Source organism: Pelobates fuscus, chromosome 12 (genome assembly GCF_036172605.1).
Source record: "Pelobates fuscus isolate aPelFus1 chromosome 12, aPelFus1.pri, whole genome shotgun sequence".
Classification (NCBI taxonomy): domain Eukaryota; kingdom Metazoa; phylum Chordata; class Amphibia; order Anura; family Pelobatidae; genus Pelobates; species Pelobates fuscus.
In genome coordinates, this window is record NC_086328.1 from 120,700,438 (window position 1) to 120,724,158 (window position 23,721).

A 23,721-nucleotide genomic window follows, 5' to 3' on the forward strand; every position below is an offset into this window, starting at 1 on the left:
AGGCTTTGATGGGAATAAGAGAGAGCAAATTCTGACTTATGCCAGCTAACTACAAGTCTTACTCTCTTACTGAGCACCAGACTTTCTCTAGGAAGGGCGAGAAAACATCATATGATCAGCAAAATAATTCAGCTTTGTTTTTTTCGAAAGTGTGACGTTTTTGTGAAGTTTATAAAACTTATAAAGTACTGCTTTTTGTTATCTTGCAACAAGCACACACTTTCTGTATTTACGTCTGTCTATACATTCACAGTGTTAATCACATTGTATCACGAGCCTGTCTGCGCACACTTACTGGGTTTGTGAAACATGCACATTGGCCCGTCCTGCTGGAAATTGGCCACTTTTGCTAGCCGAGAGGAGTTGACGGGGATATGCAAGTAGTTTGGTCCCAGGCGGTGTCTGTGTGTGTCTGGGTAAGAGAAGAGACGACCCTGGAATAAAAATTGATATATATTAAAAAATGATCAGTTATTAGAAAAAAATACAACCCCATAATTTAAAAACACAGACTACACCTTGTGCTGGTTGTTTTTAAATTTGTCCACCAAAGAGCACAGATTTTTTTTTCTATATATAACGTATTTCCCCTACTATAGCCTTGATGTAATATTTTGAATTAACTTTTATAAAGATTTACTTTTTTGAAAAAATTGCTAATATTTAGATTTTTTTTAGGTATCAGATATTATTTGATATTTTTATATTTTGAAAAACTAATTTTAAAAAATAATTTGTCCAAAAAGATTAAATCGTTTCGAAAAGTTTATCCAAAAATATTGGTAGTTGGAGATTGGCTTGGTTAGATGAAAATAATATTATTCTGTTGGGACACTATTTAAGAATGATTTACGTAAGTATACATCAAACAACAAGGTCCCTTTAAATACTTTGTGTCCCAGTAAACAGCAGTTCAATGAAATATGGAGAGCTTTTGGGGTGCAAGAGAACTTTAATCACTGTATGACTGTGGTGCTAGATGTGGGTATCTGTAATTGTAGGTGGGCTCGACCATTGATTCTCCCTAGTTTGTTTCAACGAGTATAACGCCTCGGTTTGGGACCATTCCAAGTAACCTGTGTGGTACCTTTGATGGTATAGGGGCTTCTGATCTTATCTACGATATCCTGCTACATTAATGGACTTTGAATAAACCAAGGCCTCCATAATTCTCCTTCCTGCATTGCAGACTCATGGTAGACACTGCTGTTTAACTCTCTGTAAATCCCAACACTCACTTATATCTGTTACTTGTGTCTCCACCTCTCCTCAAAAATATCCTACTTCAAACTCATGAACTGCCTTAGCACTAGAACAGGTATTATACATTGTAGTTCATTAAGTCTCCACTCTGGTACTCTCAGATGACACTGTTCCGCTTCCATGTGAACTCCGAGTCAGTTTTATAAAGTTGCTGCATTGTATTGCGTTAACTGATTCTGTGCATTCCTGTTACCAGTTATCACGAGTGGAGTTTGAGGAGACGTCCTGTAAGTATTGTATATATCTGTATCTTCTGTTTGTAGCATACTAATTGGATTGAAATTCCTTATTTTGGTGCAATTATTATTTTTGTTCAATCCTGTTTAAAATCGACCCCATTGTTTATGGGCTCAAGCATCACAGTCTGTGCAAAGTTATTGTCTTCTTTTTTGCCAAATTTAACACCATCACCACCAGAAAACGTGACAGATATCGGTAATACTTCGTATCAGCTGAGCCCAAACTTGGGATGTACGCATTTGCTCAATCAAAAGGGGTCATTAGTGAAAAAATGCTATTTATAAACTAAATTATTGAATTATTTATATAGTTTCACGATGTGTTGCAGAATTGTCCTAAATTCAGATCACCAGGGATGGGTGACAGAAGCAGTGGACAGTCTCACCTGAAGCATTTTATCTGGGCTTGGTTCAATTCCAGGGGGCATATTACTTGGGTCAAATGCCAACTGCTCCACTTGGGCAAAATAGTTCTCTGGATTCTTGTTCAGTACCAGTTTACCCACTGGAATAAGTGGGTACTCAGCGTGAGGCCATACCTGCAGAAGATCAAAGTTCACAAACAGTTAAATCAAAAAACTCAGACAAAAATGTTGTTCTAAATAATTAAAACATGCAGGTAAGCTGGGTGATGTTACAAAGTTATTTCATTAATACACCACAGGGAGCCTCAATTTTTATAAAATATTTTGACAAGAAGCCATAGGACCATAACTGCTATAATAAGCTATAGTAGTTATGGTACCCCCTTAATCATTGACGTTCTCAGCTGGTGTAAGTAATTATCTAATTTCCCCGTAGAAGCGTATGAAAGCTAAACCGGTCTACGTGACACTATAAGTGGTTTATGTACTAAGCAACGATGTTCGAGAGCTATAAAAAACTAATTCCAAACTCTAGGCCAAGCTGGGAAAAGTATTTTTCTATGAAACAAAGTCCTTGATTTAATATGTTTAGATAAACTTTTCAAATGATTTTATATTTTTTTGATAAACGTATACAGTGGTTTAATATTTTGAAAAGTATTTTAATATATTAATATTTTAAGATATATTAATATATTTATTTTTACATATACTGTATAGTAAAAAATCATTTTATATTACATGTAGACACTATACCATACAGCAACGTGACACGTGCAGAAACTTAATCCAAATTAAAATAAAAAAGTTGGCACTAAATCAAAATGAAAAAGGTAAGAGAGCGTAAAAAAGAAAAAAAATAAACGAAAAAAAAATGGAGATGGGGAGAGAAGAGGAAGAAGGAGAAAAAAAAAATTGGGGTGAATGGGAAGATGATCCAAAATGCAATCCAAAGTGATACCTCCTCAGCCTGCCAGGGGTTCACCGCTCATACGCAGAAATAAAAACTATTTTAAACATTTACTAAAAAAATATTACCTAATTTGAGAAGTTAAGATTATCCCAAAATATTAGATCAAGGCCCAGGATGGATAAAGTTTTTAACGTGATTATTTTGCTCTAAACTTTGCCTGCGTTTTTTCATGTCTCCAAAATTCACTCTTTAGTTAATAAATTCATTATGGACTTACTGTCCACGTGTGGAACTTCCATGCTCCCAGTCAGCAGCCTTAAATATCTCTTCCTATAAAAAAATTTTTTTTACTGCATTCCCTTCCCACCCCCAACAAAAAAAGTATTGCCTGTTGCTACAGAACAGTTTAAACAAAAACACATAAGAATTCTTGGAGTAGTCAGCAATCTTTGTTTAATATTTATTTTTAGTTTGGACTTATATCAGCTTTAATTCATTCATTGTATCCCACATAATGTGTTAATACAAAGTTGTGGTTTTTTTTTGAGACAGTTCTTTTGGACAAGACTAAAAGGACAGAAGGAACCACCATTATTAATTACCGGAGTGCATTCAGTTGTCACGTTTAAGTGAGTTTCGTTACATGATGCCTGGGGAATTGACCTACAGAGGGGCTAAAAAGGTCTATTCAGTAAGGTTCTGGAGAGTAAAATTCGAGTTTATCTGACTGTTAAGGTTACAAAGTGAGCTAGAGCACCAGGAATTAGAACATTTAGGTTTAACGTTAGGGTTAGATTTATGGATTGATGGATCCACCGTTAAGATGACATAGTCAAGGTGCTACGCTGTTGGGAGAACCACCTCGATATGCTTTAATCTCATATGAAGATCTTAAAGCCCTTTAGTGTGATCTGATGATCACTGCACTTCTGCTTATAATGAATGACTGGGCAGATTAGGGACTCTCTGCAGCTATATAATGTATTGCTTGCAGTGGAGCACCAACCCACTACATCGCATCCACCGGTAGCCTTGGTCGTCTATTGTCAACGTAGACGGATCAGGCAGCAGCACAAGAAAAGCATAGACACTGCAAGAGACACATTTGGGACTATTTGAAATAATTAAAGTACATATATGACCAATTGTACATCAAAAGAATAACAAAAACTTCAATAAAAAGCAATGTTACCCGATTTGATGTTTCTTATAGTTAATCAAACTTAAAATAACCAGAATTCAACTAGGAGTGTCTTTCAGTTTTCTAAGGCACCAGACACCTTTGAGTTGGCTCTCCTGACGTTAAAATGATACTTAGGGCTACATATCATCTTAGAATTAGGTTCAGGTAAAAATAAGTTAAGTAAAATGTATTTTCAGCATCTACAAAGATCTTAAACATTCTAGAACTTTGTAACCCAAGTCAGACCTTCTAAAAGGTCATATAGGTATGAGTTAATATTCTCCAGTTTCACAGTCCCTGATGGCAAATATCTGCTCACTTACTTTGGTTATGTCGAAAGGATTGAAGGGACATTTCTCTGCTTCTTGAAAAGTCATGACTTGAATGTATAAGGTCCACGATGGGAAGTTCTTCTTGGCAATAGACTGAAAGAGGTCTCGGATTCCATAATCTGGGTCACTCACCACCAACTTGTTTGCTTCTTCTACAGTCAAGTTTTTGATGCCCTGATCAGTCTACAAGGAAAGTTGCGCATCTCATTTAAGGACCGTAATCAGGAATCACTTCACTTTAAGGTTGCTTTCCTCGGTTGTAACAGAATATTAGAAAACACTACTAGTGTAATATTGCAATCAATTACTGTATAACATTTAAAACTACTTCACTTAATACTCTAGAGGTTTGGGTTAGGGTTAGAGTTGGGGATTATGATTAGGATATAAGGTCAAAGTCCGTTCGATAAATGCCTTCTCATGTCTGTTACCTATGGATTAGACATAGGCAAACATTTGGCTCGTCCATGAATGAATTGATTAGTTCGAAACAAAATTATTTTAACCCACACCTGAACGAATCGATTATTCTGGAAAATAAAGGTGAATTGATTTGTTCAGGTGTTTTTTTACAAGGATTTTCATTTTGGCAAATTGTCTTGTTTAATGGACAAACCAAATTGTTGCACACGTCTCCTATGAATGTCCCAGCCCCACACACCTTGAAATGAAACTTGCAGTACACTGCGTCCCCTTCTGCATTGACCAGCTTGAAGGTGTGAGATCCATAGCCATTCATATGTCTGTGACCATCAGGAATACCACGGTCGCTGAACAAGAGGGTGACCTAAATAACGACAAAGCACACATTGCTTTCAATCAGCATAAATATTAGATGTGAAGCTTACCAACAATCGTACATCTGAAATCAGAAATCCCTCAGTAACCAGACCATAGGAAGATAGGTAACTTACAACGGACGTTGGAGCCCTGCATTGAGGCAGTGGGTTTAATTTTCCATTCACCTCCGATGGACATAAATGATCATTTCCACTGCCAATTCTCTACTGTTCTCTACGAAATGAGTGGATAAACCCCTAGGAGTGTCTGTGAAGGAGTGTCTGTGAATGATGGGTTACTATGGAGGTTACTAGACTTTGCAGCTTTCTTCAACAGAAAAATAAACTGACTTTTAATCGTGAGTCATTAACGTCTGATAAAAATCATGGGATGCCCTTTTAAAGCCGAGGAGGGGGACTATCACTGATAAATGCATGCATGGGTGCAGATACTGTATCTCTCCTCAAATACACCCATCTGCCTCAAGCACACCAACTATAGTGGCCAAAGTATGAACGAAAGAGGAAAGTTAACATTTTTCAAAAGTAGTTAGAGATATTCAAAGCTGAAAGACTCCGAATACAAATTTGCGTCCATCAAAAGGGAAAATTGTCGAGGGGTGTTCTAACTTGGTTTTAAAGTGACACTGTCACTTCTCTAATATTTGCACATTTACACAGGTAAATAAAAGCTAGCTGTGGATTCTGTTCTAATAATAACTAGTGCTTCACATTTTTTTTAATGTAGCATGGAAGGATCTCCTGGACCTCCACAACAATTGTTTTGTAATTTTCTGTAATAAGCACAGATGTGTGCAAGTGCCATGACCGTACATGCAGGTGGGTAAGTCACTATGGAAGAAAATGCCATAGCAGATGGAATCATGTGGCACTTTGCCAAAGTGTGCTGGAGAATTCCTATGGCATCATGGACAAATGACCTTTGGCCCCATTTGGCTGTAGTTTAGCACATTGTCAAAAGAACTTGATATGTTTTAAAAGGGACATGTGTTCTTCAAATTCTGTTATTATAACGTACGTTCTGAGTTGGATGGGTTTTAATGTATTATTGAAGATATTCTTGAACATAGTGAATCGTTTTAATAGATTGTTAACAGACCATATAGACCGTTTTGTGTTACTATTTGCTGTGCATATGCATGTTTAACAATCAGAAATATTTCTCTTTGAAAGAATATCTGGATTTTTTTTTGCATATTTAGCAAATTTTGTATGAGGAATCATCTCGTAACTCAAATCGTAATTCAAGGTTTATGTTAATAATGGGTGATTGTCTACATAGCTGAGATAAGTGAACTCAGAGGTTGAGTCAGTTTATATTTCTACATTCTACTCACCTGGTGCAAGGACTCAGGACGTAAGCTCCAGAAGTCCCACACCATATCTGGATCCTTCAGGTTAGTCTGAGGGTTCCTCTTCTGACTGTGGATGAAGGATGGAAACTGCACAGAAAATATATATTTAAAAAAAAAAAAAAAAAAAAGGTATAAACCGTGTAAATGCTTTGAAGCTAACATATATTATTTCACATGCACGGCAAAATATTCCTAGTAGCAAAATGATGTGAGTGGGTATACAGCAGACTTGTGCAAGGTGAATATTTTCAGTTCAAAAAGGAGATCTTTAGCCGTTTTAGAACTGCAGCAATATCTACAACCAGGATTCTTTTATTTATCTGAAAGGGATACTCCAGACTCGTAAAGGAACTCAGCTAGCTGAAAAACGTAATTTGTGAAGAGTATGTCCTCTTTCGTCATTTTATAAAAAGTGCATACTTAACCCCTTAAGGACACATGACATGTGTGACACGTCATGATTCCCTTTTATTCCAGAAGTTTGGTCCTTAAGGGGTTAAATAGAAATTGACATTTTTACAAACGACAACCAGTCCTGTTACTTCCTGGTTTGTTTAACTCAATGGAACTATGGAACGAAGCTCGAGGCAGCAATCGCTCAGAGCACCTGCCTTGCAAAGACTTCTCATTGAGCTGCATTAGGAAGTCTGTGATTGGACAGACACAGAAAGTCTGGGTGGGGTTATAAGGGGAGGACTAGCAAAGGCAGCAGACAAGAGAACTGCAGGTTTTGCTGTTCTGTTTTTCGATATACCCCAATGAAACAATGCATAAATGTTTTCATTGAGGGTATTTCTACTAAATAGTGATTTAAAAAAAAAAAATTGTAATTGGCCAGTGGAGTGTCCCTTTACACAACAGCTAGGGGTGGACATTCATGCCACCCTACCCTGCAAATACAATATTTTCCATCATCTCAGCAGCTTTGAATGAGTGCAGTTCTGCAGGACTCCCAGAATGCCTTGCAAAATATGCAAATAAGCAATTACTGCTTGTCCCATGTGGATTAATCACAAATAAGGAAGGATGATAAATCCTGGAAATAAAGTCAGAATAATGCGGACTAAAATGTCAGAGTATTTATTCTGCATTTTAAGGTACTAGGAGGTTATACTCAAAGCGATCACACTGACCAAAATGGCATCTCTGATGAAAAATATAGGTGTGTTGTTTCCAGCTAAATCCCAGATTCCTTCTTCTGTGTAAAATTTAACTGCGAAACCCCTCGGATCACGGACAGTATCGGCTGAACCGGCTTCCCCAGCTGCAAACAGATGGACATTGAGATAAAATGTTACTTAGACTGAGAATAGTAATGTGAAGCTAAGGAGAGGTATATAAAATAATAAAATAAGACAATCTGTGGAAAAAAAAACATTGCAATAATGAACGCACCATCTAATTTTTCTAACAATTTAACCAAGTTTCAGGATCTAATGCTAGCAGAATGCTTGGTTGTATAGGGAGAGGTATTAGCAGTAGAAAGAGGGACGTGCTCATGCCATTGTACAGAACACTGGTGAGACCTCACTTGGAGTATTGTACGCAGTACTGGAGACCGTATCTCCAGAAGGATATTGATACCTTAGAAAGAGTTCAGAGAAGGGCTACTAAACTGGTTCATGGATTGCAGGATAAAACTTACCAGGAAAGATTAAAGGATCTTAACATGTATAGCTTGGAGGAAAGACGAGACAGGGGGGATATGATAGAAACATTTAAATACATAAAGGGAATCAACACAGTAAAGGAGGAGACTATATTTAAAAGAAGAAAAACTACCACAACAAGAGGACATAGTCTTAAATTAGAGGGACAAAGGTTTAAAAATAATATCAGGAAGTATTACTTTAACTGAGAGGGTAGTGGATGCATGGAATAGGCTTCCAGCTAAAGTGGTAGGGGTTAACACAGTGAGGGAGTTTAAGCATGCGTGGGATAGTCATAAGGCTATCCTAGCTACAAGATAAGGCCAGGAAGTATTCAGAATATTGGGCAGACTAGATGGGCCAAAGGGTTCTTATCTGCCGTCACATTCTATGTTTCTATAATTGTACCACTTTGATAATTAGTAAATAAAAATGTATGTGGCAAACAAACAAATACGTTATATTTTGAATACACCTGCGTAGTGTGCCATTCATACTGATACACTGCGCATACAGAGTACCACGATTACTTAAAACAGTGAAGTGGTCATAGTGGTAGAGTAACCTTTTAAAGAGGCACCATAATTACTGCAGCTCCCTTCCCATGGTGCCATCTCCGGTTTAATATCAAACATCTCGATACAATTTAATATAAAACAAGGCTCTTCCAGAATCCATGGGACTGGCCCTAAGCTGCACAACATTGACTGGCTGAGAGTGCTGGGCGAACACACACACCCCCAGCACACTCAGCCAGTCAATGTAGCCCAGGTTGGACAAAACCGGACATTGATAATGCAGTATTGTTAATTCTGCATTCCTTTCTGTGGCAGACATGGAAGTGGTCCCTGGGTGCTGAGAAGAATCAAACCATTTCTAAACGGTTTAATATTACACTGGGGTACAGTGCCACGGCACTCGCCGCTGCAGAGGTTAATCCGCCTAACGTGCCCTTTTAAACTTGAGAATAACTGTATGGATTTAGAATTAGAGTTCAGTGTTTCTTCCATATATTTCCAAGTGAACAACTAAAGCTCTGTCCAAGGAAGCTTAACGGTTTTAACCGTCTGTAAAATGTTGTCTCTGTTACCTGAGAAGTCACTGTGAGAAATCAGAATGATTTATTTAGTTTGACGTTTCATAAAGTCCTGATAGTTGCTCTATCCTCACCTACGGTGGAGAATCGAATAGCGATGTCTGTTTTCTTCCCGATTGTATCGAACAGCTTTGCCTTCGTGTATTTCGTGACATCATGAGTGACTTCTAAGTATCCGAATGCCCCTGAAACAGAAAGCCGAAATAACGTAATAAATTAGATATCACTGCGCTACTCGGGTTCTGAGCAGAAGTTATGAGATCGGTCACTTGCGTTCATCCCATTTATATTCAGGTTTAATTTACTTCTAACGAGATTATTTACTAAACTGAGAATTCAGAGCATAATTTAGTTAGATAATTCTTCCAGTTTTTGCTATTTTGACCTTAAATCTATGATGAATTTTTAATTCACCTTGAATTCTCGCTTTAGTACATACCCTGTAAATAATTCTACCTTGTATCCATTTAGATTCCCCCCAGTTTCTATGCCTACCCAATTATAACTTCAAACAAAAGATACATTTATTGCTGGTAATACAAAGTTTAGGTAGGATCATGATCATTGTCAGCCACTAGGGGGCGCTCACACAGTAACGTTCCATAGAAAAGATGGTAACCCTTCCTACCGCCCACTAATGCATCTTTCTTGATGGCAAAATGTCCTTACCGCCCACCAGTTTTCGCGCAAGTGCAGAATATTTTTTAGAAAGGAGGGTGTTTTAAAAAAAATAATAAATGTGCGTACAGTTATCTTTTTATTTCTACTTAATGCATGTTTATAATGTTTTTAACTTTATAAAGTTTAATGAGAAAACAATAAAGTAAATTGAAATTACCTTTACTAGTGATTAATGAGATCCTTGAGGTTGATGCTGCAAGACTAAATATTTGATATCTGGTTCGATTTTCGTAAGGAACAAACGAAGGTCTCCTCTTTCGGTGACATTCAGACGACTTCTCTGTTTGCGCATAATATGATTTCTCATCTGTGCGTCAGCTCCCCTCCTCTCCTCCTCAATTCCCCACCCCACTTTTTTTTTCCCTTTTTTCTATTTTTTAACCTTACTTATAGCAATGCCCAGTAGGAAGGCTGAGCTAGGTAGCCCACTTACTATAGCCCACTATAACAGACAGGCACACACATACAGACACACACACACACACACACAACACACATACAAAGACACATACATACAACAGTCAGGCACACACATACAGACACACAGACAGGCACACATACACACACTACACATACATACAAACATACAGGCACACATACAGACATGCACACATACACACAGACACATAAGACATACATAGAAAGACACACACACATACACACAGACACAAGACACACATAAATACAGACACATACATAAGACACACATCCATACAAAGACACATACACACACAACACATACATACTAAGACAAGACACACATACAAAGACACATACATAAGACACACATGCATACAAAGACACACACACACATACAGACACACACACGACATACATACAAAGACACACACACACAAACAAACACACACATTATATTTAAGTCACCCTCCTGTTTCCTACCTTTAAGGTGCAGGAGGGTGACTTTCCCTGGGGTCCAGTGGTGGCTCAGGTGGATGGGAGTCAGAGTTCCCACTCTGACTCCCTGGTCTTCCTCCCACACGGTCTGTGTGTTAGCTGGGAGGAGTGACGTGCAGTCACTTCCTCCCAGCTCTGTGATGTAATCACAGGGGGCCCGGTCGCGCTGTTAAAGCGCCCAGCGCTGACCGGGCCCCCTCACAAGCGACATCCATCGGGTGGCCCTGACAGCATGGGCCACCCGATGGACCCCTTGGACGGTGGCCCCGGCGGATTGCCGCCCGGGCCGGGGCCGCAAATGGTGATGGCGGTACCCAGTCGCAGGGCTACCGCCGGCTCGCACCCGCCCGCCCACCCAATCTCTCCAAACGAGGAAATCCATACCGCCCACCTGGAATCCTGAAACGCCCACTAGTGGGTGGTAGGGACCAGGTTGACGACCCATGGAGTAACCCATCCAGAATGAATCTCTTGTCTTCAGATGGCAGCCAATCAGAACACAGCTTAACAGTCCCCTAATGATACAAGGCTTTTGCATCCACATTTCTCATTAGCGGTTTGGCATGCTTTCTGCTTTCTGACCTGTCCTACTTTTTCTTTGTTAAATAAATGATGACACCGTGTAATATGTCATGTATTGTTGACCTGAGGTTGTAGTTACCAGATTTTAACACCTGCTAAGGAACAGTTGATTGTTATTATGTCCCGATATGTAAATCCATAATATTTAAAGCGGGTGTACTTACTTTTCCCATGACTGGATGTGAGATCATTTTCATCTATAATATTGATCGTGTAATGAACCTGCTTTAAAAGCCTGCATCATTACATTTGATATATCTGTCCCCAGACAGTCTACCATAAAAGCATTCCTGCTCCTCACTGTGACCATTTTTCCCTTTTTTATGAAGATAAATTGTTTATTTGGGACTTAAGTTATTTTTCACGGCATACCGGTATTATGGAATTAGGGGCACAGATTGCAGTAATCAGTGGCACAGTCTTCCAATATTCAGTTAGTGGCACAGATCACAATATATAGCAATTAGCACAGCAGCTTATTTAGGGTCCTGAAGAATCATGATCCCCTCAGTAATGTTAATTGCTCCCGTGACACCAGTCATTGCAGTAATACATTTTATTTAAATTATCAGAGAGAGATTATGTCACAAAGTTTCTATAAATAGAGTTTAACCCCTATGCTGTAAGAGGTATACCGCCAACACCGGCAGTGTCATTGGGATGTTACTAGCCAGTCCATGTAATAATAAATAAATAATTTCTAAACAAAAATATATTTGTGTCATTTACTTTGGTACATTTAATTTAACTCAATGTGCTACTTTAAATTGTAATCAGGAAGGAAGGAATCCGCACTCATCTGATATATATGAAATCAGGTCGGTGCACAGCTGTACCCGAGGGCTCGCAAACCCACACGTAAATGTAAAAAACAATGTGATCCAGGCATTCAAGGTACAAACAGTAGCAGATTTATTTGTAGAATCAGAAAATAAACAGCAATGTTTTGACCTCCAATGAGGTCTTTATCAAGCTACTTGTTGTACTTTAAAGACACATTGTTATTGGTTGTATCACTATGAAGCTGTTAAATACGCCCATCCGAGGTTTGACATAGAGATATATTATAAAAGAAAATAGAGACAGACGGAGTAAACACAAATTAGGGACTGTCTCCCCTGAGTAAGGACTAGTGATGTCCCGAACGGTTCGCTGGCGAATAGTTCCTGGCGAACATAGCGTGTTCGCGTTCGCCACGGACGGCGAACATATGCGATGTTCGGTCCGCCCCCTATTCGTCATCATTGAGTAAACTTTGACCCTGTACCTCACAGTCAGCAGACACATTCCATCCAATCAGCAGCAGACCCTCCCTCCCAGACGCTCCCACCTCCTAGACAGCATACAATTTAGATTAATTCTGAAGCTGCATTCTTTTTTTTTGTTTGTGTTTTATACATTATCCTCCATAGCCAGTAACCTGTGTTTATTATACATTATCCTCCATAGCCAGAAACCTGTGTTTATTATACATTATCCCCCATAGCCAGTAACCTGTGTTTATTATACATTATCCCCCCATAGCCAGTAACCTGTGTTTATTATACATTATCCTCCATATCCAGTAACCTGTGTTTATTATACATTATCCTCCCATAGCCAGTAACCTGTGTTTATTATACATTATCCTCCCCATAGCCAGTAACCTGTGTTTATTATACATTATCCCTCCCATAGCCAGTAACCTGTGTTTATTATACATTATCCTCCCCATAGCCAGTAACCTGAGTTTATTATACATTATCCTCCCATAGCCAGTAACCTGTGTTTATTATACATTATCCTCCCATAGCCAGTAACCTGTGTTTATTATACATTATCCTCCCATAGCCAGTAACCTGTGCTTATTATACATTATCTCCCCCATAGCCAGTAACCTGTGCTTATTACACATTATCTCCCCCATAGCCAGTAACCTGTGTTTATTATACATTATCCCCCCACAACCAGTAACCTGTGTTTATTATACATTATCCCCCCATAGCCAGTAACCTGTGTTTATTATACATTATCCCTCCAATAGCCAGTAACCTGTGTTTATTATCCAGTATCCCTCCAATAGCCAGTAACCTGTGTTTATTATACATTATCCCCCATAGCCAGTAACCTGTGTTTATTATACATTATCCTCCCATAGCCAGTAACCTGTGTTTATTATACATTATCCTCCCATAGCCAGTAACCTGTGTTTATTATACATTATCCTCCCCATAGCCAGTAACCTGTGTTTATTATACATTATCCCTCCCATAGCCAGTAACCTGTGTTTATTATACATTATCCTCCCCATAGCCAGTAACCTGTGTTTATTGTACATTATCCCTCCCATAGCCAGTAACCTGTGTTTATTATACATTATCCCTCCCATAGCCAGTGACCTGTGTTTATTATACATTATCCCTCCCATAGCCAGTGACCTGTGTTTATTATACATTATCCCTCCCATAGCCAGTAACCTGTGTTTATTATACATTATCCTCCCATAGCCAGTAACCTGTGTTTATTATACATTATCCCCCCCATAACCAGTAACCTGTGTTTATTATACATTATCCCCCCCATAGCCAGTAACCTGTGTTTATTATACACCTATGGCCTAGGCAGCATGATGTCTTAGGCCGGCCCAGAGAGTGAGTGAGTGAGTGAATAATATATATGTTCAGAAACATATTAGTTATATATGTAAATCAGGTTCATGCAAAGAGGGTGAAAAGGTATTAAAGAAAAACACACTTATTGCATCAAATTTACAAAGCCAAACTTTTAAAAGCTTTCCTCATTTCTTTCTCGGGATGAGGAATATATCGGTTGTAGACTGAGGATTTCCATCTGCCCAATCTTTTAATAATATGCACTGGAATGTCAGTGTTGAAGGAGACCGAAGCTGCCCCTATTCTAAATGAAAGACCCGAGACATGGATACAACCCAATCTTAGGAGTAGTGTTCTGATGTAGAAGATGAATTTAGCCGTAGTCAGAGGGATTCAGTGAGAGTAGTGGTGAAATGTGTGTGGCATGACTGAGTGTGGGTAAGTAAGAGTCAAGTATTTTATCTGGGCACTAGTTCTAGGTGGGATAAAGTGGTATAGCGGATGGATGAGTAGTTTGGTTCGTTTTAGAGGTTTGCAGAGAAAGTATATAGTGATCATGATTTTTAGCGATATCCAATATTTTAAGGTGGTCTCAAACAAACATAAAATATAAAATTTGTGGGAATATCGAATAGTCATGTACAGTAAATCAGACAGGGCTCAGAATATCGAACCATCGATCGGTAACCTGGATGAAGTAGGGGGTCTATCTGTTTTATTAAATACGCGGTAATATGCTTTTAATGGGACGTAGGAAAGGTGTGTGATTGGGATAAGTGGTTGTGGCTGTATTTACCTTATCCTAGGACCGACCTGGCTCCTAAGCTTGAGCCGCGCTTGGCTGGATCACTCCTGCCTCCACACGAGCCGCATGCGGCTTTATCCCTCTTCTGACTTAGCCGCGTGCACTGACCGCAGTGATCGGTCACGTGGCCTGCCTGGCACTAGGAGCACGGCTTGAGTCACGAGCTTGCTCTAAAAGGGGCAGTGGGAGCCAAAAGTTGATTCAGGCTCCCATTGGCCCACGTCATTCCAGCACCCACACACACGAACGTTTTGGGGGCACAATAGCTTGCATTTAAAAAAAAAAACTTTTGGGACTGTAATATAATAGCAGTCAGTTTCCTTCACACGTGTGCGTTTCAGGGCCTGCCAGGGCACAGTGTCACGCCAGTGCAACTCATATCTGGTGTAACAGTAGTGTACATTAAAAAAAAAACAACTAGAAATTTGACTGTGAAATAATAGCAGTCAGTTTCCTTCACACGTGTGCCTTTTAGGGCCTGCCAGGGCACAGTGTCACACCAGTGCAACTCATATCTGGTGTAACAGTAGTGTACATTTAAAAAAAAAAAATACAGGGGTCTTGTTTTTTACCTTTCGGGAACCCTTGGTGTTGTACGTGGCTGGGTGGAGGAAGAGACCTTCAATGACATCAGTGAGGACAAGGAACGGGACATAGCTTGGTATCCAACCTTGTGCAAATGGGGAGTTTGCAGTTGTGCAAATGGACTGTTTGCGGTTGTTTGCGGTGCGTTAAACGGGGAGTTTGGTCTGTCACTGGGAAGCGGGCGTGACCCTTACACTACCTGATCGATACAACATCATACCTGATGTTTTAAAGCACGTTATTCCAAACAATTTAGGAATGTTAGGTGATTTATGCCCTTTATGGATTAAAACCAGACTCTGCATCAACTATGTAATTTTCCATGGGAGTTTTGCCATGGATCCCCCTCCGGCATGCCACAGTCCAGGTGTTAATCCCCTTGAAACAACTTTTCCACAAGTATTGTGGCCAGAAAGAGTCCCTGTGGGTTTTAAAATTCGCCTGCCTATTGAAGTCTATGGCGGTTCGCCGGGTTCGCCCGTTCGCGAACATTTGCGGAAGTTCGCGTTCGCCGTTCGCGAATGGAAAATTTTATGTTCGCGACATCACTAGTAAGGACGCTTGGGAGGTACACTAATGGAACAATGCTTAAAATACTCACCAGCTCCTTTAGCGTGAACTACTCTCTCAGGAATCCTCTCTCGATCAAAATGAGCCATCTCATCAGTGAACACTACATCCTGCATTAGCAGTGGCCCTCGTTGGCCAACGGTTAAACTGTTTAGCTTGTCACCAATCGGAATGCCAGCTCCTGTGGTCATACAGCTGTGTGCCTGAACAGGAACAAATATTGGACAGTGAGTAACGGACGTACAATAAACCAATGCAGAGAACAGACAGCGCAGAGGGTGTTATAATTCAAGTGAGGTCTTTTATCTTATGAGCAACTTTTTACTGTTTTAAATAGAAAGATTTAAAAGGACATTAATGGCATTTAAATTACACATCTCATTCAAGTGATCTTGGTGCACTGCCCCTCTCCACCCCCCACCCATGCAATGACTACCAGACAGCCACTAGAGGCGCTTCCTGTAGTTTTACGGAGTTAATCTACGCTGGACATCCACACGCTTTGCACGAAGCCTTGGATGTTGCTTTAATTCCTAACCCCTCAGATCAAGAGAATTGCTGTTGATGATAGGGGGGGGGCGGGGGCAAGGGGAGGGTAGCTGACAGATTTTTCATATTTTCAACTATTTTCAACTAGTTCTGCAAGCACAATATATAGATGAAATTTTGTAACCTTCCTTTTAAAGAATCACTATAGGGTCAGGAACACAAACATGTAGGGAACACTAACTACATCAATGATACAAAGGGAGCACTAACTACATCAATGATACAAAGAGAGCACTAACTACATCAACGATACAAAGGAAACACTAACTGCATCAACGATACAAAGGAAACACTAACTGCATCAACGATACAAAGGAAACACTAACTGCATCAACGATACAAAGGAAACACTAACTGCATCAATGATACAAAGAGAGCACTAACTACATCAATGACACAAAGGAAACACTAACTGCATCAACAATACAAAGGGAGCACTAACTACATCAACGATACAAAGGGAGCACTAACAACACCAATGATATAAAGAGAGCACTAACTGCATCAATGATACAAAGAGAGCACTAACTACATCAATGATACAAAGGGAGCACTAACTACACCAACGATACAAAGGGAGCGCTAACTCCATCAATGATACAAAGGGGGCACTAACACACCAATGATACAAAGGGAACACTAACTACATCAATGATACAAAGAGAGCACTAACTACATCAATGATACAAAGGGGGCACTAACTACATTAATGATACAAAGGGAGCACTAACTACATTAATGATACAAAGGGAGCACTAACTACATCAATGATACAAAGGGAGCACTAACTACACCAATGATACAAAGGGAGCACTAACTACACCAACGATACAAAGGGAGCACTAACTACATAAATGATACAAAGGGAGCACTAACTACACCAACGATACAAAGGGAGCGCTAACTACATCAATGATACAAAGGGGGCACTAACACACCAATGATACAAAGGGAACACTAACTACATCAATGATACAAAGAGAGCACTAACTACATCAATGATACAAAGGGAACAATTACTACATCAACGACTGAAAGGGGGCACTAACTACCTCAACGATACAAAGGGGGCACTAACTACATCAATGATACAAAGGGAGCACTAACTACATCAATGATACAAAGTGGGCACTAACTACATCAATGATACAAAGGGGGCACTAACTACCTCAATGATACAAAGGGAGCACTAACTACACCAACAATACTAACTACCTCAATGATACAAAGGGAGCACTAACTACACCAACGATACAAAGGGAGCGCTAACTCCATCAATGATACAAAGGGAGCACTAACTACACCAACAATACTAACTACCTCAATGATACAAAGGGAGCACTAACTACACCAACGATACAAAGGGAGCAATAACTACATCAATGATACAAAGGGAGCGCTAACTACATCAACGATACAAAGGGGGCACTAACTACATCAACGATACAAAGGGGGCACTAACTACATCAACGATACAAAGGGGGCACTAACTACTTCAATGATACAAAGGGGGCACTAACTACAACAATGATACAAAGGGGGCACTAACTACACCAATGATACAAAGGGAGCACTAACTACATCAATGATACAAAGGGGGCACTAACTACATCAATGATACAAAGGGGGCACTAACTACATCAATGATACAAAGGGGGCACTAACTACCTCAATGATACAAAGGGAGCACTAACTACACCAACAATACTAACTACCTCAATGATACAAAGGGAGCACTAACTACACCAACGATACAAAGGGAGCACTAACTCCATCAATGATACAAAGGGAGCACTAACTACACCAACAATACTAACTACCTCAATGATACAAAGGGAGCACTAACTACACCAACGATACAAAGGGAGCACTAACTACACCAACGATACAAAGGGAGCACTAACTACATCAATGATACAAAGGGAGCGCTAACTACATCAACGATACAAAGGGGGCACTAACTACATCAACGATACAAAGGGAGCGCTAACAACATCAACGATACAAAGGGGGCACTAACTACATCAACGATACACAGGGGGCACTAACTACATCAATGATACAAAGGGGGCACTAACTACACCAATGATACAAAGGGGGCACTAACTACATCAATGATACAAAGGGGGCACTAACTACACCAATGATACAAAGGGGGCACTAACTACACCAATGATACAAAGGGGGCACTAACTACATTAATGATACAAAGGGAGCACTAACAACATTAATGATACAAAGGGAGCACTAAATACATTAATGATACAAAGGGAGCACTAACTACATCAATGATACAAAGGGAGCACTAACTACATCAACGATACAAAGGAAACACTAACTGCATCATGATACAAAGGGAGCACTAACTACACCAATGATACAAAGGGGGCACTAACTACATCAATGATACAAAGGGAGCACTAACTACATTAATGATACAAAGGGAGCACTAACTACATTAATGATACAAAGGGAGCACTAACTACATCAATGATACAAAGGGGGCACTAACTACATTAATGATACAAAGGGAGCACTAACTACATTAATGATACAAAGGGAGCACTAACTACATTAATGATACAAAGGGAGCACTAACTACATCAATGATACAAAGGGAGCACTAACTACATCAACGATACAAAGGAAACACTAACTGCATCAATGATACAAAGGGAGCACTAACTACACCAATGATACAAAGGGGGCACTAACTACATCAATAATACAAAGGGAGCACTAACTACATTAATGATACAAAGGGAGCACTAACTACATCAATGATACAAAGGGAGCACTAACTACACCAATGATACAAAGGGAGCACTAACTACACCAACGATACAAAGGGAGCACTAACTACATCAATGATACAAAGGGAGCACTAACTACACCAACGATACAAAGGGAGCGCTAACTACATCAATGATACAAAGGGGGCACTAACACACCAATGATACAAAGGGAACACTAACTACATCAATGATACAAAGAGAGCACTAACTACATCAATGATACAAAGGGGGCACTAACTACATTAATGATACAAAGGGAGCACTAACTACATCAATGATACAAAGGGAGCACTAACTACACCAATGATACAAAGGGAGCACTAACTACATCAACGATACAAAGGGAGCACTAACTACACCAACGATACAAAGGGAGCGCTAACTACATCAATGATACAAAGGGGGCACTAACACACCAATGATACAAAGGGAACACTAACTACATCAATGATACAAAGAGAGCACTAACTACATCAATGATACAAAGGGAACAATGACTACATCAACGACAGAAAGGGGGCACTTACTACCTCAACGATACAAAGGGGGCACTAACTACATCAATGATACAAAGGGAGCACTAACTACATCAATGATACAAAGTGGGCACTAACTACATCAATGATACAAAGGGGGCACTAACTACCTCAATGATACAAAGGGAGCACTAACTACACCAACAATACTAACTACCTCAATGATACAAAGGGAGCACTAACTACACCAACGATACAAAGGGAGCGCTAACTCCATCAATAATACAAAGGGAGCACTAACTACACCAACAATACTAACTACCTCAATGATACAAAGGGAGAACTAACTACACCAACGATACAAAGGGAGCACTAACTACATCAATGATACAAAGGGAGCGCTAACTACATCAACGATACAAAGGGGGCACTAACTACATCAACGATACAAAGGGGGCACTAACTACTTCAATGATACAAAGGGGGCACTAACTACATCAATGATACAAAGGGGGCACTAACTACACCAATGATACAAAGGGAGCGCTAACTACATCAATGATACAAAGGGGGCACTAACTACACCAATGATACAAAGGGAGCACTAACTACACCAATGATACAAAGGGGGCACTAACTACATCAATGATACAAAGGGGGCACTAACTACCTCAATGATACAAAGGGAGCACTAACTACACCAACAATACTAACTACCTCAATGATACAAAGGGAGCACTAACTACACCAACGATACAAAGGGAGCGCTAACTCCATCAATGATACAAAGGGAGCACTAACTACACCAACAATACTAACTACCTCAATGATACAAAGGGAGCACTAACTACACCAACGATACAAAGGGAGCACTAACTACATCAATGATACAAAGGGAGCGCTAACTACATCAACGATACAAAGGGGGCACTAACTACATCAACGATACAAAGGGGGCACTAACTACATCAATGATACAAAGGGGGCACTAACTACACCAATGATGCAAAGGGGGCACTAACTACATCAATGATACAAAGGGGGCACTAACTACATCAATGATACAAAGGGGGCACTAACTACATCAACGATACAAAGGGGGCACTAACTACATCAACGATACAAAGGGGGCACTAACTACATCAACGATACACAGGGGGCACTAACTACATCAATGATACAAATGGAGCGCTAACTACATCAATGATACAAAGGAAGCGCTAACTACATCAATGATACAAAGGGGGCACTAACTACACCAATGATACAAATGGAGCGCTAACTCCATCAATAATACAAAGGGAGCACTAACTACACCAACAATACTAACTACCTCAATGATACAAAGGGAGCACTAACTACACCAACGATACAAAGGGAGCACTAACTACATCAATGATACAAAGGGAGCGCTAACTACATCCACGATACAAAGGGGGCACTAACTACATCAACGATACAAAGGGGGCACTAACTACTTCAATGATACAAAGGGGGCACTAACTACATCAATGATACAAAGGGGGCACTAACTACACCAATGATACAAAGGGAGCGCTAACTACATCAATGATACAAAGGGGGCACTAACTACACCAATGATACAAAGGGAGCGCTAACTACATCAATGATACAAAGGGGGCACTAACTACATCAATGATACAAAGGGGGCACTAACTACCTCAATGATACAAAGGGAGCACTAACTACACCAACAATACTAACTACCTCAATGATACAAAGGGAGCACTAACTACACCAACGATACAAAGGGAGCGCTAACTCCATCAATGATACAAAGGGAGCACTAACTACACCAACAATACTAACTACCTCAATGATACAAAGGGAGCACTAACTACACCAACGATACAAAGGGAGCACTAACTACATCAATGATACAAAGGGAGCGCTAACTACATCAACGATACAAAGGGGGCACTAACTACATCAACGATACAAAGGGGGCACTAACTACATCAACGATACACAGGGGGCACTAACTACATCAATGATACAAAGGGGGCACTAACTACACCAATGATGCAAAGGGGGCACTAACTACATCAATGATACAAAGGGGGCACTAACTACATCAATGATACAAAGGGGGCACTAACTACATCAACGATACAAAGGGGGCACTAACTACATCAACGATACAAAGGGGGCACTAACTACATCAACGATACACAGGGGGCACTAACTACATCAATGATACAAATGGAGCTCTAACTACATCAATGATACAAAGGAAGCGCTAACTACATCAATGATACAAAGGGGGCACTAACTACACCAATGATACAAATGGAGCGCTAACTACATCAATGATACAAAGGGAATACTAACTACATCAATGATACAAAGGGAGCACTAACTACATCAATGATACAAAGGGAGCACTAACTACATCAATGATACAAAGGGAGCACTAACTACATCAATGATACAAAGGGGGCACTAACTACACCAATGATACAAAGGGAGCGCTAACTACATCAATGATACAAAGGGGGCACTAACTACATCAATGATACAAAGGGGGCACTAACTACCTCAATGATACAAAGGGAGCACTAACTACACCAACAATACTAACTACCTCAATGATACAAAGGGAGCACTAACTACACCAACGATACAAAGGGAGCGCTAACTCCATCAATGATACAAAGGGAGCACTAACTACACCAACAATACTAACTACCTCGATGATACAAAGGGAGCACTAACTACACCAACGATACAAAGGGAGCACTAACTACATCAATGATACAAAGGGAGCGCTAACTACATCAACGATACAAAGGGGGCACTAACTACATCAACGATACAAAGGGGGCACTAACTACATCAACGATACACAGGGGGCACTAACTACATCAACGATACACAGGGGGCACTAACTACATCAATGATACAAAGGGGGCACTAACTACACCAATGATGCAAAGGGGGCACTAACTACATCAATGATACAAAGGGGGCACTAACTACATCAATGATACAAAGGGGGCACTAACTACATCAACGATACAAAGGGGGCACTAACTACATCAATGATACAAAGGGAATACTAACTACATCAATGATACAAATGGAGCGCTAACTACATCAATGATACAAAGGGAATACTAACTACATCAATGATACAAAGGGAGCGCTAACTACATCAATGATACAAAGGGGGCACTAACTACACCAATTATACAAAGGGAGCACTAACTACATCAATGATACAAAGGGAGCACTAACTACATCAATGATACAAAGGGAGCACTAACTACATCAATGATACAAATGGAGCGCTAACTACATCAATGATACAAAGGAAGCGCTAACTACATCAATGATACAAAGGGGGCACTAACTACACCAATGATACAAATGGAGCGCTAACTACATCAATGATACAAAGGGAGCACTAACTACATCAATGATACAAAGGGAGCACTAACTACACCAATGATACAAATGGAGCGCTAACTACATCAATGATACAAAGGGAGCACTAACTACATCAATGATACAAAGGGAGCACTAACTACATCAATGATACAAAGGGAGCGCTAACTACATCAATGATACAAAGGGAATACTAACTACATCAATGATACAAAGGGAGCGCTAACTACATCAATGATACAAAGGGAGCACTAACTACATCAATGATACAAAGGGAGCGCTAACTACATCAATGATACAAAGGGGGCACTAACTACACCAATTATACAAAGGGAGCGCTAACTACATCAATGATACAAAGGGAGCACTAACTACATCAATGATACAAAGGGAGCGCTAACTACATCAATGATACAAAGGGAGCGCTAACTACATCAATGATACAAAGGGGGCACTAACTACATCAATGATACAAAGGGAGCGCTAACTACATCAATGATACAAAGGGAGCGCTAACTACATCAATGATACAAAGGGGGCACTAACTACACCAATTATACAAAGGGAGC

General features: G+C 39.9%; 1 protein-coding gene across 1 annotated transcript in view; it reads right to left on the reverse strand.

The window, feature by feature from the left end:
- Positions 1 to 23,721, reverse strand: part of LOC134578876 (catalase-like) — a 32,682-nt gene that overhangs the window by 4,786 nt on the left and 4,175 nt on the right. Inside the window, exons 2-9 of the mRNA XM_063437957.1 lie at positions 15,956 to 16,127; positions 9,270 to 9,380; positions 7,584 to 7,714; positions 6,433 to 6,537; positions 4,957 to 5,082; positions 4,287 to 4,478; positions 1,889 to 2,041; positions 292 to 434 (exon numbers count right to left, since the gene is read on the reverse strand). Of these exons, the coding sequence (XP_063294027.1) occupies positions 292 to 434; positions 1,889 to 2,041; positions 4,287 to 4,478; positions 4,957 to 5,082; positions 6,433 to 6,537; positions 7,584 to 7,714; positions 9,270 to 9,380; positions 15,956 to 16,127 (1,133 nt within the window). The remainder of the gene's footprint in view (positions 1 to 291; positions 435 to 1,888; positions 2,042 to 4,286; positions 4,479 to 4,956; positions 5,083 to 6,432; positions 6,538 to 7,583; positions 7,715 to 9,269; positions 9,381 to 15,955; positions 16,128 to 23,721) is intronic.